Source organism: Pleurodeles waltl, chromosome 1_1 (assembly GCF_031143425.1).
Source record: "Pleurodeles waltl isolate 20211129_DDA chromosome 1_1, aPleWal1.hap1.20221129, whole genome shotgun sequence".
Taxonomy (NCBI): Eukaryota; Metazoa; Chordata; class Amphibia; order Caudata; family Salamandridae; genus Pleurodeles; species Pleurodeles waltl.
In genome coordinates this window covers 6,157,271-6,172,767 of record NC_090436.1, presented here as the reverse complement: position 1 = coordinate 6,172,767, position 15,497 = coordinate 6,157,271, and the positions used below count along the sequence as shown (strand labels likewise).

The 15,497-nt window shown below is 49.5% G+C and overlaps 2 protein-coding genes across 7 annotated transcripts in view; one reads left to right on the top strand and one right to left on the bottom strand.

Moving 5' to 3' along the window:
• Positions 1–13,505, bottom strand: part of WDR54 (WD repeat domain 54) — an 86,335-nt gene extending 72,830 nt beyond the window's left edge. For 2 of the 5 annotated variants that reach the window (XM_069204524.1, XM_069204615.1), the window contains exons 1-3: positions 13,415–13,488; positions 10,719–10,987; positions 7,990–8,226 (exon numbers count right to left, since the gene is read on the bottom strand). In XM_069204524.1, coding sequence (XP_069060625.1) covers positions 7,990–8,226; positions 10,719–10,907 — 426 coding nt within the window. In that variant the 5' untranslated portion in view covers positions 10,908–10,987; positions 13,415–13,488. Of the gene's footprint in view, positions 1–7,989; positions 8,227–10,718; positions 10,988–13,414 lie in introns of all 5 variants that reach the window. The other 3 variants (XM_069204787.1, XM_069204873.1, XM_069204701.1) reach the window with 2 other exon arrangements.
• Positions 13,506–14,044: 539 nt separating this feature from the next.
• The window catches only part of C1_1H2orf81 (chromosome 1_1 C2orf81 homolog), a 102,000-nt gene continuing 100,547 nt past the window's right edge, over positions 14,045–15,497 (top strand). For both annotated transcript variants that reach the window (XM_069204301.1, XM_069204224.1), the window contains exon 1: positions 14,045–14,124. The gene's annotated coding sequence lies outside the window, so the exon portion shown is untranslated. The remainder of the gene's footprint in view (positions 14,125–15,497) is intronic.

Below are 15,497 nucleotides of genomic sequence, written 5' to 3'. Positions count from 1 at the left end.
GGACATCTATTCATACACCCCTCGATCTCATGACATGACCTCACTAGGGGCATCTATTTACACACCCCTCAATCTCATGACATGACCTCACTTGGGACATTTATTCACACACCCCACGATCTCATGACATGACCTCACTAGGGACATCTATTCACACACCCCTTGACCACATGACATGACCTCACTAGGGACACCTATTCACACATCCCTCTGTCTCATGACATGACCTCACTAGGGACATCTATTCACACACCCCTCAATCTCATGACATGATCTCACTATGGACATCTATTCACCCCCCCCCTCAATCTCATGACATGACCTCACTAGGGACATCTATTCATACACCCCTCGATCTCATGACATGGCCTCACTAGGGACATCTATTTACACACCCCTCGATCTCATGACATGACCTCACTAGGGACACCTATTCACACACCTTCCATCTCATGACATGACCTCACTAGGGACATCTATTCACACACCCCTCCGTCTCATGACATGACCTCACTAGGGACATCTATTTACACCCCCCTCTGTCTCATTACACAACCTCACTAGGCACATCTATTCATACACCCCTCGAATTCATGACATGACCTCACTAGGGACATCTATTCATGTACCCCTCGATCTCATGACATGACCTCACAAGGGACATCTATTCATGTACCCCTCGATCTCATGACATGACCTCACTAGGGACATCTATTCATATACCCCTCGATCTCATGACATGACCTCACTAGGGACATCTATTCATACACCCCTCGATCTCATAAAATGACCTCACTAGGGACATCTATTCATACACCCCTCGATCTCATGACATGACCTCACTAGGGACATCTATTTACACACCCCTCAATCTCATGACATGACCTCACTAGGGACATCTATTCACACACCCCTCCGTCTCATTACATGACCTCACTAGGGACATCTATTTGCACACCCCTCTGTCTCATGACATGACCTCACTAGGGACATCTATTCATTTACCCCTCCATCTCATGACATTACGTCACTAGGGACATCTAGTGATATACCCCTCGATCTCATGACATGACCTCACTAGGGACATCTATTCATATACCCCTCGATCTCATGACATGAACTCACTAGGAACATCTATTCACACACCCCTCGATCTCATGACATGACCTCACTAGGGACATCTATTCACACACCCCTCGATCTCATGACATGACCTCACTAGGGACATCTATTTACACACCCCTCGATCTCATGACATGACTTCACTATGGACATCTATTCACACACCCCTCCACCTCATGACATGACCTCACTAGGGACATCTATTCACACACCCCTCCATCTCATGCTAGGACCTCACTAGGCACATCTATTCATACACCCCTCGAATTCATGACATGACCTCACTAGGGACATCTATTCATGTACCCCTCGATCTCATGACATGACCTCACTAGGGACATCTATTCATGTACCCCTCGATCTCATGACATGACCTCACTAGGGACATCTATTCATATAGCCCTCGATCTCATGACATGACATCACTAGGGACATCTATTCATACACCCCTCGATCTCATAACATGACCTCACTAGGGACATCTATTCATAAACCCCTCGATCTCATGACATGACCTCACTAGGGACATCTATTTACACACCCCTCAATCTCATGACATGACCTCACTATGGACATCTATTCACACACCCCTCCACCTCATGACATGACCTCACTAGGGACATCTATTCACACACCCCTCCGTCTCATTACATGACTTCATTAGGGACATCTATTCATATACCCCTCCGTCTCATGACATGACCTCACTAGGGACATCTATTCATATACCCCTCCGTCTCATGACATGACCTCACTATGGACATCTATTCACACACCCCTCAATCTCATGACATGACCTCACTAGGGACATCTATTCACACACCCCTCCATCTAATGACATGACCTCACTATGGACATCTATTAACACACCCCTCCGTCTTATGACATGACATCACTAGAGACATCTATTCACACTCCCCTCGATCTCATGACATGACCTCACTAGGGACATCTATTCATACAACCCTCGATCTCATGACATGACTTCACTAGGGACATCTATTCATACACCCCTCGATCTCATGACATGACCTCACTAGGGGCATCTATTTACACACCCCTCAATCTCATGACATGACCTCACTTGGGACATTTATTCACACACCCCACGATCTCATGACATGACCTCACTAGGGACATCTATTCACACACCCCTTGACCACATGACATGACCTCACTAGGGACACCTATTCACACATCCCTCTGTCTCATGACATGACCTCACTAGGGACATCTATTCACACACCCCTCAATCTCATGACATGATCTCACTATGGACATCTATTCACCCCCCCCCTCAATCTCATGACATGACCTCACTAGGGACATCTATTCATACACCCCTCGATCTCATGACATGGCCTCACTAGGGACATCTATTTACACACCCCTCGATCTCATGACATGACCTCACTAGGGACACCTATTCACACACCTTCCATCTCATGACATGACCTCACTAGGGACATCTATTCACACACCCCTCCGTCTCATGACATGACCTCACTAGGGACATCTATTTACACCCCCCTCTGTCTCATTACACAACCTCACTAGGCACATCTATTCATACACCCCTCGAATTCATGACATGACCTCACTAGGGACATCTATTCATGTACCCCTCGATCTCATGACATGACCTCACAAGGGACATCTATTCATGTACCCCTCGATCTCATGACATGACCTCACTAGGGACATCTATTCATATACCCCTCGATCTCATGACATGACCTCACTAGGGACATCTATTCATACACCCCTCGATCTCATAAAATGACCTCACTAGGGACATCTATTCATACACCCCTCGATCTCATGACATGACCTCACTAGGGACATCTATTTACACACCCCTCAATCTCATGACATGACCTCACTAGGGACATCTATTCACACACCCCTCCGTCTCATTACATGACCTCACTAGGGACATCTATTTGCACACCCCTCTGTCTCATGACATGACCTCACTAGGGACATCTATTCATTTACCCCTCCATCTCATGACATTACGTCACTAGGGACATCTAGTGATATACCCCTCGATCTCATGACATGACCTCACTAGGGACATCTATTCATATACCCCTCGATCTCATGACATGAACTCACTAGGAACATCTATTCACACACCCCTCGATCTCATGACATGACCTCACTAGGGACATCTATTCACACACCCCTCGATCTCATGACATGACCTCACTAGGGACATCTATTTACACACCCCTCGATCTCATGACATGACTTCACTATGGACATCTATTCACACACCCCTCCACCTCATGACATGACCTCACTAGGGACATCTATTCACACACCCCTCCGTCTCATTACATGACCTCATTAGGGACATCTATTCATATACCCCTCCGTCTCATGACATGACCTCACTAGGGACATCTATTCACACACCTCTCAATCTCATGACATGATCTCACTAGGGACATTTATTCACACACCCCAGGATCTCATGACATGACCTCACTAGGGACATTTATTCATACAACCCTCGATCTCATGACATGACCTCACTAGAGACATCTATTCACACACCCCTCGATCTCATGACATGACCTCACTATGGACATCTATTCACACACCCCTCAATCTCATGACATGACCTCACGAGGGACATCTATTCACACACCCCTCTATCTAATGACATGACCTCACTATGGACATCTATTAACACACCCCTCCGTCTTATGACATGACATCACTAGAGACATCTATTCACACTCCCCTCGATCTCATGACATGACCTCACTAGGGACATCTATTCATACAACCCTCGATCTCATGACATGACTTCACTAGGGACATCTATTCATACACCCCTCGATCTCATGACATGACCTCACTAGGGGCATCTATTTACACACCCCTCAATCTCATGACATGACCTCACTAGGGACATTTATTCACACACCCCACGATCTCATGACATGACCTCACTAGGGACATCTATTCACACACCCCTTCACCACATGACATGACCTCACTAGGGACACCTATTCACACACCCCTCTGTCTCATGACATGACCTCACTAGGGACATCTATTCACACACCCCTCAATCTCATGACATGATCTCACTATGGACATCTATTCACACACCCCTCAATCTCATGACATGACCTCACTAGGGACATCTATTCATACACCCCTCGATCTCATGACATGACCTCACTAGGGACATCTATTTACACACCCCTCGATCTCATGACATGACCTCACTAGGGACATCTATTCACACACCTTCCATCTCATGACATGACTTCACTAGGGACATCTATTCACACACCCCTCCGTCTCATGACATGACCTCACTAGGGACATCTATTTACACCCCCCTCTGTCTCATTACACAACCTCACTAGGGACATCTATTCATATACCCCTCGATCTCATGACATGACCTCACTAGGGACATCTATTCACACACCCCTCCGTCTCATGACATGACTTCACTAGGGACATCTATTCACATACCCCTCCATCTCATGACATGACCTTACTAGGGACATCTATTTATATACCCCTCGATCTCATGACATGACCTCACTAGGGACATCAATTCATTTACCCCTCCATCTAATGACATGACCTCACTATGGGCATCTAGTGATATACCCCTCGATCTCATGACATGACCTCACTAGGGACATCTATTCATATACCCCTCGATCTCATGACATGAACTCACTAGGGACATCTATTCACATACCCCTCCATCTCATGACATGACCTCACTAGGGACATCTATTCACACACCCGTCCATCTCATGACATGACCTCACTAGGGACATCTATTCACACACCCGTCCATCTCATGACATGACCTCACTAGGGACATCTATTCACACACCCCTCCATCTCATGACATGACCTCACTAGGGACATCTATTCACACACCCGTCGATCTCATGACATGACCTCACTAGGGACATCTATTCACACACCCGTCGATCTCATGACATGACCTCACTAGGGACATCTATTCACACACCCGTCGATCTCATGACATGACCTCACTAGGGACATCTATTCAAACACCCTTCCATCTCATGACATGACCTCACTAGGGACATCTATTCACACACCCGTCGATCTCATGACATGACCTCACTAGGGACATCTATTCACACACCCCTCCATCTCATGACATGACCTCACTAGGGACATCTATTCACACACCCGTCGATCTCATGACATGACCTCACTAGGGACATCTATTCACACACCCCTCCATCTCATGACATGACCTCACTAGGGACATCTATTCACACACCCGTCGATCTCATGACATGACCTCACTAGGGACATCTATTTACACACCCCTCAATCTCATGACATGACCTCACTAGGGACATCTATTCACACACCCCTCCGTCTCATTACATGACCTCACTAGGGACATCTATTCATACACCCCTCGATCTCATGACATGACCTCACTAGGGACATCTATTTACACACCCCTCAATCTCATGACATGACCTCACTAGGGACATCTATTCACACACCCCTCCGTCTCGTTACATGACCTCACTAGGGACATCTATTTGCACACCCCTCTGTCTCATGACATGACCTCACTAGGGACATCTATTCATTTACCCCTCCATCTCATGACATGACGTCACTAGGGACATCTAGTGATATACCCCTCGATCTCATGACATGACCTCACTAGGGACATCTATTCATATACCCCTCGATCTCATGACATGAACTCACTAGGAACATCTATTCACACACCCCTCGATCTCATGACATGACCTCACTAGGGACATCTATTCACACACCCCTCGATCTCATGACATGACCTCACTAGGGACATCTATTCACACACCCGTCGATCTCATGACATGACCTCACTAGGGACATCTATTCACACACCCCTCCATCTCATGACATGACCTCACTAGGGACATCTATTCACACACCCGTCGATCTCATGACATGACCTCACTAGGGACATCTATTCACACACCCCTCCATCTCATGACATGACCTCACTAGGGACATCTATTCACACACCCGTCGATCTCATGACATGACCTCACTAGGGACATCTATTCACACACCCGTCCATCTCATGACATGACCTCACTAGGGACATCTATTCACACACCCCTCCATCTCATGACATGACCTCACTAGGGACATCTATTCACACACCCGTCGATCTCATGACATGACCTCACTAGGGACATCTATTCACACACCCCTCCATCTCATGACATGACCTCACTAGGGACATCTATTCACACACCCGTCCATCTCATGACATGACCTCACTAGGGACATCTATTCACACACCCCTCCATCTCACGACATGACCTCACTATGGACATCTATTCACACACCCGTCCATCTCATGACATGACCTCACTAGGGACATCTATTCACACACCCCTCCATCTCATGACATGACCTCACTAGGGACATCTATTCACACACCCTGGGCATAGCTGCTGTCAGCAGCAGAGCGCTTTACAGACAGCATATTCCTTGTGGGAGCAGGAGGTGCTCTATGCAGTAGAGGCTGAAATGCAGGATCTGGTTAAGAACGTATCAAAACTGCAGGATGTGCTAGGGAGGAGGCGGGGATACGTAACCAGCAGAGTACTAAACAGTGCACAGTACAGTGGGTCTTATACATTAAATTCTCTGTATTTTCAATTTAAGGCACAGGGATGTGAAGTAATTAGATGCTGGAGCACATTTTGTTTGTTCAAGTGCTGAGGAGTGGGTTTGACCCTTTGCATCCAGGTTAGCAAATTAGGTGCTCAACCACTTGGTTGAAAGCAGGGAACCCCTGCAAGAGGGACAGAGGAGGTACCCGAAGGCCTGAGGTTGCCTGTCCTGCAGGTAATGAAGAGGCAACACCATCAACAACCGCAGACCTCTCTTCTAAGCAGCTGGATCCTCCAGGGGCCTCCAATGCTCTGACTCCATGATATTCCCAGACTATGGGGCATCGCTTGAGATTGGAGCCACCACAATGCAGCTGCCTGCTTAGATCACAGTTTTGTGCGTCTTTCACGTTTATAATGGAAACTGCATCATTTCTTATAGACAGTTGCATTCGAGGGTCTCCCCGCTTGTGTTACACCTTCAGTATTTTCACTAACCATGCTCATATTGCTCACTTAACATCTGAATTATTTCACTGGCTCTTTTCTTTAGTGGTGCTGCAAGTGGCGAACGTTGAACAGAACTTGGACCATAACCCAGAGATGCATGGGACCCAAAGCAAGCTGTTCAGTGTCTCATGCCTCGTTGGCTGCAGCACCGACTGCACCCATATCCTACAGAGTTCCATGCAAGCCAGAGTTAGCGATCCTAACCTAGTTATCTGATTATCTGCTGGGACAAGCCCGCCTTTGTGCCGCAAACTTCTACTTGTGTTGTACTGATTTGCAATGTCCTTGTCAAGTCTCAGCATCCAGTGGTATTGGTAGAACATCCTACGATTTCAGGAAGAAAACCAAATGCAATGGAGAATCTAGTTGTGGAATTCCGTCCATGGTATTTTCTGTATGATTCATGAGCCACGGGATTCTCCTCTCAATTGAGCACTTTGTGAATACTCAGAGGTCCCAGGAGCTTTTAGATAAACCTGTGCTTCACGAAACATCCATTACCACCCAACTCCAAACCAGGCCCCTAGAGTTACTCTTCTGCCCTGCCTAGTGGCTGCACCTGGGACACCCCTCTTCAGGGTTCCCTGGCCGTGCAGTATATGGTGCACCAGTGGCCTGGCTCCAATGCTGCCCTGGCTGAGCTTCCACTAACCTGAAACGCAGACGGTCCCAGCTTCCTTCCCACCTCCAATGGCCAATGCCTCACCTGGGTGATCATGGACGAGCTGACCACCACGCTACCCTCCTTGGACTGCAGCTGCCGGTGCGAGAAGTTGAGACCGTCACCAGATGCGCTCACCATATTGACCGTGTTTCCGTGGACGACGGTGAAGTAAGTGAGGTTCTTGTCCAGGATGGGCAGCACACTCAGGTTGTTGTACAGCGCTGAGGCGCTGCTCTTGATCTGAATACTCTTATCTTTACGATACATCTTGGGATCAACCTGAAAAAGAAACATAAGACATTAAGTTCTACCAAGAGCTCCAGAAACCAGGAATGAATGATTCTCTCAAACAATTTGAAGGATGCAACAACAAAATAAGTAATACGGACATTTGTGAAACAGAACTAACCTCGGGATTATGGTTCAGAATAAGTGTCTGCAGAGACAAAACTATCCCTACACAAATGTACCAGCCACACAGATCACAGCACAATGATGCGAAGAAGGCCTCATCACTTCCCTAGTGTACCAATTACATAGATCATAGTGTCCAACCCTCTGCAGCTGTGAAGGAACCATCCCAGTACAAATGTACCAGCCACACAGATCATAGCTAACAACCCCATGGTGTAGAGGAGCCCTCATCACTTGTGCCAATTACATAGTTCATGGTGCCCAACCCTCTGCAGCTGTGAAGGACGATCCCAGTACAAATGTTCCAGCCACGCAGATCATAGCTAACAACCCCATGGTGCAGAGAGGACCTCATCTCTTGTGCCTCTTACACAGATCAAGATGCCACACCCTCTGTTGCAGTGAAGGACCCACCCAAGCATTAATGTACTAACCACAAAGATCAGGGGTCTTAAAACTGGGGGGCTCTCAAGGGATCCAAGGATGGGCTCCAGGCTCTGGCCAAAAGAAGCATTATGTTGATAACAGGGCTTGGTTTAAGCTGGAAAATGAGCAGCAGTAAACAGCTTTGTAATGGGCCATCACTAAAATGCTTTGTCATTTATATCCAAGCTTGAAGTACGTGTCATAAGGGGAAGCGACTCCAAATACTATTGAAAACCCCCACCCCCAAAAATCACACTAAGGACACTTTTACACGTTAGTCTTATAGTATGACAAGGGCTAAACTCCATTGCAGATAAAGGTCTGCACCCCCCCCCCGACACTTCGACTGATTGATTGAGCACTCTTCTCTTATGTTATCTTTCAGGAAAGCATTAAAAACTTGGCTTTTCTGTAATTAGTCATTATCTGAGCCTATTTAGTAAAGTTAGCGCCAAGACACCTCCGGGTAATTGTGCTCTTTAAAAGTCACTTTAACAAAACATAATATTATTACAAGACAAAGTGCTAATGTAAGTGTTGGACTTGGCATCCTTGGCGTGGTCTCCCTAACTTTTTGCCTCTGTTTCCCAGGTTGTTTCTGTGTGCTGGACTGTTTTTGTTACTCTAGGCACTTTACCACTGCTATCCAGTGCTAAAGTGCAAGTGCTACTATGTACAATTGTATGTGTAATTGACTTTCCATGATTGGCATATTTGATTTACTGGTAAGTCCCTGGTAAAGTGCACCAGAGGTGCCCAGGGCCTGTAAATCCAATGCTACTAGTGGGCCTGCAGCACTGGTTGCGCCACCCACATGAGTTGCCCTGTAAACATAGCTCAGACCTGCCACTGCAGTGTCTGTGTGTGTAGTTTTAAACTGCCAATTTGACTTGGCAAGTGTACCCACTTGCCAGGCCTAAACCTTCCTTTTTCTTACATGTAAGGCACCCCTAAGGTAGCCCCTAGGTAGCCCCATGGGCAGGATGTCTAAAGTAGGACATATACTAATGTGTTTTATATTCACTGTGCAAGGCCTATCTCTCTCATAGGTTAACATGGGGATTGCTGTCAAATAATTTTAAAGTGCAAATTCCCTTTAGGAGCAGATAGAAATGTGGAGTTTAAGGTCTCTGAACTCACAATTTAAAAATACATATTTTAGTAAAGTTTGTTTTTAGATTGTGTGTTTGAAAATGCCACTTTTAGAAAGTAAGCATTTTCTTGCTTAAACCATTCTGTGACTCTTTCTGTTAGTGGATTCCCTGTCTAGATCAGTTTGGCAGTTGGGCTGTTTGCACCTCTACTCTAGACTGTGAGACAAAGGGAGCTGGAGTGTAGCCTGCATGTCCTGGTGAGCCATCTATGTTGAGGGGAGGAATGGCCACTTACACCTGAAAGGGCTGTGCCTGCCCTCACACAATGCAGTCTCCAGCCCCCTGGTGTGTGTTTGGGGCCTGGCCAGGCAGGATCTTACAAACAAGAAAGACATTTCTTTGAAGTTTGCCTACTTCAAAGGCAGAAAGGGGTATAAGTAGTGGACCCAAAACCCCTGAAGATGAGATCACTTCTGGAATCAAGAAGAACCTCTGCCAAGGAGAAGAGCTGAAGAGAAGTGCTGCCCTGCCTGTGACTGTGCTTTGTTGGGCTATCCTGCAGTTGCTACTTCTGCCTGTGAAAGGGGATAAAGACTGGACTTTGTTGTGCATTGCTGCCTGAGAAGAATCTCCAAGGGCTTGATCTGAGCTTGCCTACTGATGTTGAAGTCTCAGGGCCATCAAAGACTTCCCATGCCAGCACATGGACTCTCTGCTGAGACTCCTGCCCTGCCAGGTGGTGCCCTATCCATACCCTGGGCCCTTGAAAGATGAAGCTGGCAGACAAGAACTGAAAATCCACGCACAGAACACCGTGCGGGGGAATTGTCAACGCACCTTCCGCAATGCGGCTGATAAACGATGTGCCGTCGGCTTCGCGTCTGAAATCGATGTTCCATCTGCATTGTTGCTGGGAGCTCGGTGCATCGCAGCTGTAGAAACGACACGCAACACCTGCTTACAGAGGCTGATAGCACAAACCCCACACAGCGCAGTTTTCTGATACCGTGCAACCAGATTTTCCATGCATCATCGCTGGGTGCCCAAGTCAACCCAACTCTGCGCGGAACTGAGGTGCCCCATCCGGAAATCGACGAGTCGCTCTCCTGCGAGGGACAAAAACGACGCATCGCTGACTAGACCGGAGAAGGATACGACGCACGGCCTCAATTGTGAGTAAGGAATCACAGCTTCGCTACCCTTTTCCGACGCATGATCGCCGGTGTGGCTTTATTTTTTATGCTAACCAGGTACTTTGTGTAACAACAGCATTCTCACTGTTTTCTAAGGATTAAGACTCTTATTCTTTTGAAAATTCATATTTGACTTGTGCATGTTGGGGTTTTGTTGTTTTGGTCTTGTTTGATTTAGATAAATATTGGCTATTTTTCTAAACTGGTGTGGTGTCCATTTTGTAGTGTTCCACTATATTATTGTGTGTGTTGGTACAAATAATTTACACATTGCTTCTGAAGTTAAGCCTGCCTGCTCGTGCCAAGCTACCAAGGGGGTGAGCAGGGGTTAACTGAGTGTGATTCCCCTTTACCCTGATTAGAGTGAGGGTCCTTGCTTGGACACGGGGTAACCTGACTGCCAACCAAAGACCCCATTTCTAACAGTTAGTGAATGTCACCTCATTTGAATGTATATATTTTTACCTTGATAATCAGATGCAGCACATAATGATTGTGCTATCTTACAGAGTAGCCACCACCTTGATAAAAATAAGTAATGCAAGAGACTAATATTTGAATTGCTAGCCCTTTAAAATACCAGGTTCAGGTTTTCAAAGTAGAAAGGGAGTGCTTCAGTGCCAAAACATTGTTTTGCCTGTCGTACCAAACATGATTGCACCATTCCTGGGGACGCAAATTGATCTGTATAGCTCTGATTAATGGGCAACTGGGCTGTGGTCATACAGAATGTTCTTTGGAATCAGAAAACCACATTATTTTAGAAAGTAGGGGGTCGGTCGCAGCTTCTTTAATGATACTTATCAGTGTATTCAGTAATCCTAACTGTCTGGCATCATTACAGACGCATAAAGTGCGTCCTCGCCCTCTCAGCTTGTTACCACAGTCTGTAGATAGAGTTTCCACATTGAATCCATTGAGATGGAGTTATTAGAGGATAGGTACAGTTGGTGCAGGTGCCTACCATCCTATAGCGGTAGGAGTGCCACTAAAATCCCCCCCTTTCATTTTATATTTAGCATACACTTGTAAGGCTAAGTAGGTTCCTACACAAATATAGTTCAATAACTTAAAAGGCTTTTGTACATCGTTGTGGCACACAGAGGTTCGGTGTTTCAATTTCACGTGGAATAAATATCCAAATGCGACCATTAATAAGAACTCATTTGGCAGACCTCAACTTGTTTTAGGGGGAACCATAACTTTTTAAGTAGTTTTCTCCCACGCGGGGTACATTTTCTCCAGGGGGATGTCAGCCCCATGTTAAGTGGTACCTTTTACTACTTGCCCAGTGTTGTTAGAAATGGGCAACACTCTGTAAAATAACCATTAATGTACCATGTTTTGACCGATTTATAGTAGCGACACATATGTCATTTGTCACTCCATGTAAACATGCCTTTGATGATGCTCATCACGCACTTCGGCCACCCATGTCCCAACAGCACCAGGACATTTTAGAAAAATATGCAACCCCCAGACTCCCAAACTCTGACAGTGCTGTGGGTCAGCCTTGCAATGCACCTTGATATGTGTGAGTGAAGCTTGAACTTCTGGTGCCAGGTCTCTATGTGAGTGAAGCTTGCGCTTCTGGTGCCAGTCATGTGTGTGAGGGAAGCTTGCGCTTCTGGTGCCAGTCCTCTGTGAGTGAAGCTTGCACATCTCGTGCCAGTCTTCTGTGTGAGTGAAGCTTGCACTTCTGGTGCCAGTCCTTGGTGTGAGAGAGGCTTGCAATTCTGGTACAAGTCCTTTGTGCGAGTGAAACTTGAGCTTCTGGTGCCAGTCGTCTCTGTGAATTAGGCTTGCCCTTCTGGTGCCAGTCCTGTATCTGAGGGAAGCTTGCACCTCTGGTGCAAGTCCTCTGTGTGAGTGAAGCTTGCACATCTGCTGCTAGACCCCTGTGTGAGTGAAACTTGCACTTCTGGTGCCAGTCCTGTATGTGAGGGAAGCTTTCACTTCTGGTGCCGCCCCTCTGTTTGAGTGAAACTTGCACTTTTCGTGCTATTCCTCTATGTAAGGGAAGCTTGCGCTTCTCGTGGCAGTCGTCAATGTGAGGCAGGCTTGCGCTTTGGTGCTAGTCCTCTATGTGAGTGATGCTTCCGTTTCTGATGCCAGTTCTCTGTGTGAATGAAGTTCACCCCCGGCCTGTGCCTCTGTCTGCACCCCCGGGCTGTGCCTCTGTGCACCCCCGGCCTGTGCCTCCCTCTGCACCCCCGGCCTGTGCCTCCGTCTGCACCCCCGGCCTGTGCCTCCGTCTGCGCCCCCGGGAGGTGCCCCCTCCACCCCTCATGTGCCCGGTGACGGTGCGCACCCCCCCCTCCGCCCTCCGCCCTCCGGTACCGGCGCTCTGTCTCCTCCTCTCCTTCTCCTCCGTCGGTTCCGTGCTCTGCAGACTCGGAGGGGGCGGGAGGGGCGGGTGCACGTCATAGACAGAGAGGACGGACGCGGCAGAAGGGGCGGACCGCGGCGGCCATCTTGGAGTGAAGGGGCGGAGGGCGGAGGGCGGAGGGCGGAGGGCGCGGGCGGAGCTAGAACTGATAACGGCGACCGAGAGCGAGAAACTTCCATCGCTTTGTACTAAGAGAACATTTTGTGCCGCGCAGCATCTGCTGACTGACTGGATGGGTGGACATTTATAACTATGTAGAGAAAGATTAAACTCTGGAAGGTAGTTTCCAGCAAGGACTGTGATGCCCAGTATTGCTGTTTTATCGATGCATTTCCCGGTGTGTGACGTGTTTTCCCGCGCTCCCCCTACACTCGGCCTTGAGAGCTCCGCTCCAAGATGGCGGCGCCCTCGCGCGGGCCCTCGGGGGAGGCGCGGATCGTTAGTCCTCTCTCTCTGTCCGCGACGCTCCTCTGGCCGCTCCCTCGGCTACCTCCGCAGCCATAGGAACGGGTCGGGGGACGTCACCGGCGTGGCGCGGTTGCTAGGGAACCTTAGAACGCACAGGGAGGGGGCGGGGCCCGGAGGGGAGGGGCGGGACAGGGCAGAGCCGGACAGCAGCGGGAAGGGAACCGGCGGCGCCCCAGAGCCCCCCCGAACACCGGTGAGACCCCGGGAGGGGCGGGGCTGAGGGGCAGGAGAGGGGAAGAGGGGGGGAGAGGAGGCCTGGGGCAGGTGCAGGAGGCAGGAGGCCTGGGGCAGGTGCAGGAGGCCTGGGGCAGGTGCAGGGGGCAGGGGGCAGGTACAGGGGGCAGGTACAGGGGACAGGTGCAGGAGGCAGGGGACAGGTGCAGGGGGCAGGTGCAGGAGGCAGGGGGCAGGTGCAGGAGGCAGGGGGCAGGTACAGGGGGCAGGTACAGGGGACAGGTGCAGGAGGCCTGGGACAGGTGCAGGAGGCAGGGGACAGGTGCAGGGGGCAGGTACAGGGGACAGGTGCAGGAGGCCTGGGGCAGGTGCAGGAGGCAGGTGCAGGAGGCCTGGGGCAGGTGCAGGAGGCAGGTGCAGGGGGCAGGGGACAGGTGCAGGACGCCTGGGGCAGGTGCAGGGGGAAGGTGCAGGAGGCCTGGGGCAGGTGCAGGGGGCAGGTACAGGAGGCCTGGGACAGGTGCAGGAGGCAGGGGACAGGTGCAGGGGGCAGGTACAGGGGACAGGTGCAGGAGGCCTGGGGCAGGTGCAGGAGGCAGGTGCAGGAGGCCTGGGGCAGGTGCAGGAGGCAGGTGCAGGAGGCCTGTGGCAGGTGCAGGAGGCCTGGTGCAGGTGCAGGAGGCAGGGGGCAGGTACAGGAGGCCTGGGACAGGTGCAGGAGGCAGGGGACAGGTGCAGGGGGCAGGTACAGGGGACAGGTGCAGGAAGCCTGGGGCAGGTGCAGGAGGCAGGTGCAGGAGGCCTGGGGCAGGTGCAGGAGGCCTGGTGCAGGTGCAGGAGGCAGGGGACAGGTACAGGAGGCAGGGGACAGGTGCAGGGGGCAGGTACAGGGGACAGGTGCAGGAGGCAGGAAGCAGGTATATGAGGCCTGGGACAGGTACAGGAGGCCTGGGACAGGTACAGGAGACAGGGGACAGGTGCAGGAGGCAGGAAGCAGGTACGTGAGAGCAGGTCTGTGGAGAAGTGTGGCTCAATGGTTAGAGCGGCAGACCCTGAAGCAGAGATCTGGCTCAAGACCAGGGTTCAAGTCCTGCTTCGGCAGGTCTTGGGCTCAATTCCCCTTGACCAGATAATTCTCGCCTCGGTGCCTAATCTAATTCATGGGTCCCACTCTGCAACTCTGGGCAATAGCTTGCTTAATCTCCACAACGGCCCCAACAGCGCTTGGATGCCTGGCTTCACCCTGGGGGTGCTCAGGAGTGGGCGCCTCACAGGGAAAAAGCCAGGAGGGGTTCCATAGCGGTATGAGTACAGCGCCTTGAGACCCTAACGGGTGAGTAGTGCGCTATACAAGTGCTAATTTACATTTTTTTTTTTTTTTGAGACATGGGG